General features: G+C 60.8%; 1 protein-coding gene across 1 annotated transcript in view; it reads left to right on the forward strand.

Annotated features, from left to right (window-relative positions):
* MCAM (melanoma cell adhesion molecule) overlaps positions 1–2389 on the forward strand; it is a 6165-nt gene extending 3776 nt beyond the window's left edge. Inside the window, exons 5-7 of the mRNA XM_015560628.1 lie at positions 3–245; positions 559–676; positions 1090–2389. Of these exons, the coding sequence (XP_015416114.1) occupies positions 3–245; positions 559–676; positions 1090–1119 (391 nt within the window). The 3' untranslated portion in view covers positions 1120–2389. The remainder of the gene's footprint in view (positions 1–2; positions 246–558; positions 677–1089) is intronic.
* The last annotated feature ends 109 nt before the right edge of the window (positions 2390–2498 follow it).

Below are 2498 nucleotides of genomic sequence, written 5' to 3' on the forward strand. Positions count from 1 at the left end.
GCCCCCGGGAAGCCCGCCTCCCACCAGCCGGGTTGGGTGGGCAGCGAGGGGAACGTGGCAGCCAGGGCAGGGGTGACCGAGTGTCTTCGTGGGACAGAGAAAAAGCTGCGCGAGCCCCAGAGCAAGGGCGTGGTCATCGTGGCCGTGACCGTGAGCCTGCTGGTCCTGGCGCTGCTGGGCGCCGTCCTCTGCTTCTTCTACAAGAAGGGCAAGCTGCCCTGTGGGCGGTCGGGCAAACAGGAGATGTGAGCAGTCCCAGCCCTGCCCCCATCGCCTGTCGCACAGCTCTCCGCTTCCCCAGGGCGTCCCCTGCCGACCTGTGTCCGCTCACCCCTAGGAGCAGGAGGGGACGCTGGGTCTGGGTGCTAGTCGCTTCACTGCCACGGCCACGCTCCATCCATCACGCTCTCCCTTCCCTTCATTTCCTGCCTCCCCCGCTAGGCCGGCCCCAAAGCACCATGTCCCACGGTTGTCCCCGGAGATGAAGCCCTTCCCCAGAGCCCCGCCCTTCCCTCGCCCCCTGAGTTGCCAACCTCTCGCCTCCCTTCCTCCCCCCAGAACGCTGCCCCCACCTCATAAAAGCACATTTGTAGTTGAAGTTAAGTCAGATAAGCTCCCCGAAGAGATGGGCCTCCTACAGGGCAGCCGCGCTGACCAGAGGGCGCCTGGAGACCAGGTAGGAGCGGCTGCTGCAGCCGGGGCTGGCGCACAGGGCCCGCGGTCCTCGTCCCCCACACTAACTCTGTCCTCCATCCTGCTGCCGGAGACCGGAGCAGGCCGAATCGCGCCTCCTAACACTACTCACAGGTGGTAGGGCCAGGCCAGTGGCTGAGGGACCTGAACAGGGTGGCTCCCGGCTCTGAGAGCAAAGACCCCTCCCATCGCCGGCACCGTTTCCAAAAGTGCTTGTGGCTCAGGCTGAGCGGTGACCTGCGGGGGGCCCACCTGACCTGGGGCTGAGACCCTCCTGCCCGCCCTGCTGCTGCTGCACCACCGGGCTCCTCCGCTGCTGCTTCCGTGCCTCCTCCCTGCTGTGCTCACCCCCTGCCCGTCTCCGTCTCCACGCTCTCCTCTCCTTCCCCTTTGCAGGGGGAGAGATACATCGATCTGAGGCACTAGCGCGGAGGTGGACGCCTTCCTGCCCACGCGCCCTGCTCGCCCGCCCCGCACTCAGGACGGTCACCAAAGCCTGACCCCCCCACCCCCGTTTTGCAGGGCCAGTGGACTGGCCGGGACCAGGGCGCAGGGCCCTGGCGGCCCCTCCTCAGGACCACACTCTCCATGTGTGGAGTGGCGCTCACCCCAGGCGGCCTTGGTCCAGGAGAGGGGCCAGTTCTGCGGGAACCTCTCTGCTCAGTTATGGACTAAGGCTCCGCCTCCTGCCCACAGCATGGAGTCAGGGGCCTGTTTGTCTCAGGGGACTTCCTTCCCCAGTTGCCTTCCCAGTTCTGCTGTGTGGCTGCAGTTGCCCGTCTGCGGGGTCCCTTTGGTGACCCCCTTCCCTGGGTGGGGCCAGGAGCTGGTGCCATGCCTTCCGATGGACGCTCCTTGTCCCAGCAGTGAGGGCGCCCCTGCTTCCTGGTCAGGCCCTGAGCTGCTCACTCGGCTCCGGGATCACGACTGGAGGGTGAGCGCAGGGGGCAGAGAGGGGGTCTCCGCGGCCCTTTAAGGGGATTAAGATGACAGTGGCCCTAGCACCAAACTCCTATGAGCTGAGCTGACGGCCCTAAAGGGACGCTGGGAAATGGGCCAGAGCTTGGGGTATAATGTGTATGTGTGTGTGTGGTTTTGTTAGGTTGTGTGTAAATTTGCAAATCGTTTCCTTTACACACACACACACACACACACATACACACACACAAATAAAGCTTAGTTGTCCGGGAAACCTTACGTGTTTCATTCACCGTGGGAACCACAGTGCCTGGGCTCCAAATGGACCGCCACCAGGAGGATCCCGCCACGAGCCCGGCAGCAGGCAGGCGGCTCCAGCCCCCAGGGTGACCCCTGCCAAGGGGCAGAGAGCCTGTGGGCCCCGTGGCCTGGCGGAGGCACATGGGCTCAGCTCCCCTACGTGTCAACCCTCCATCCCCACCAAAGACAAGCACTCAGGTCAACTACAACAAAAGAAACTTTATTTAAAAATACTTTACAGACGTAGGTGCTTGAAAAAGCTCTTTAGTTAACTGTATATAAATGAAAAAATTAATAAATAACAGTATAACAGACCTGAACATGAACACACTGGCAAAACAAATGGACTTAAAATAGAAACAAATCTTAAAGCTCTGCTATCCTCTGTAGGAATATTTACCTTCTGTTTTTCTTATTCTTTACAAGTGAGAAGGATTAAATACCACGAATATAAAGTTTCTTATATTAATGACACTTTTAAAATGGCCAACACAGATCTTGCCGACGCTGTCGGTTTAACCGCACGCGGATGCAGAGCACGCTCTCCCTCCCGGAGCTCAGGCCCCCCCCCCCCCCCCCCCCCCCCC

The sequence above is a fragment of the Myotis davidii genome, unplaced genomic scaffold (assembly GCF_000327345.1).
Source record: "Myotis davidii unplaced genomic scaffold, ASM32734v1 scaffold355, whole genome shotgun sequence".
NCBI lineage: Eukaryota > Metazoa > Chordata > Mammalia > Chiroptera > Vespertilionidae > Myotis > Myotis davidii.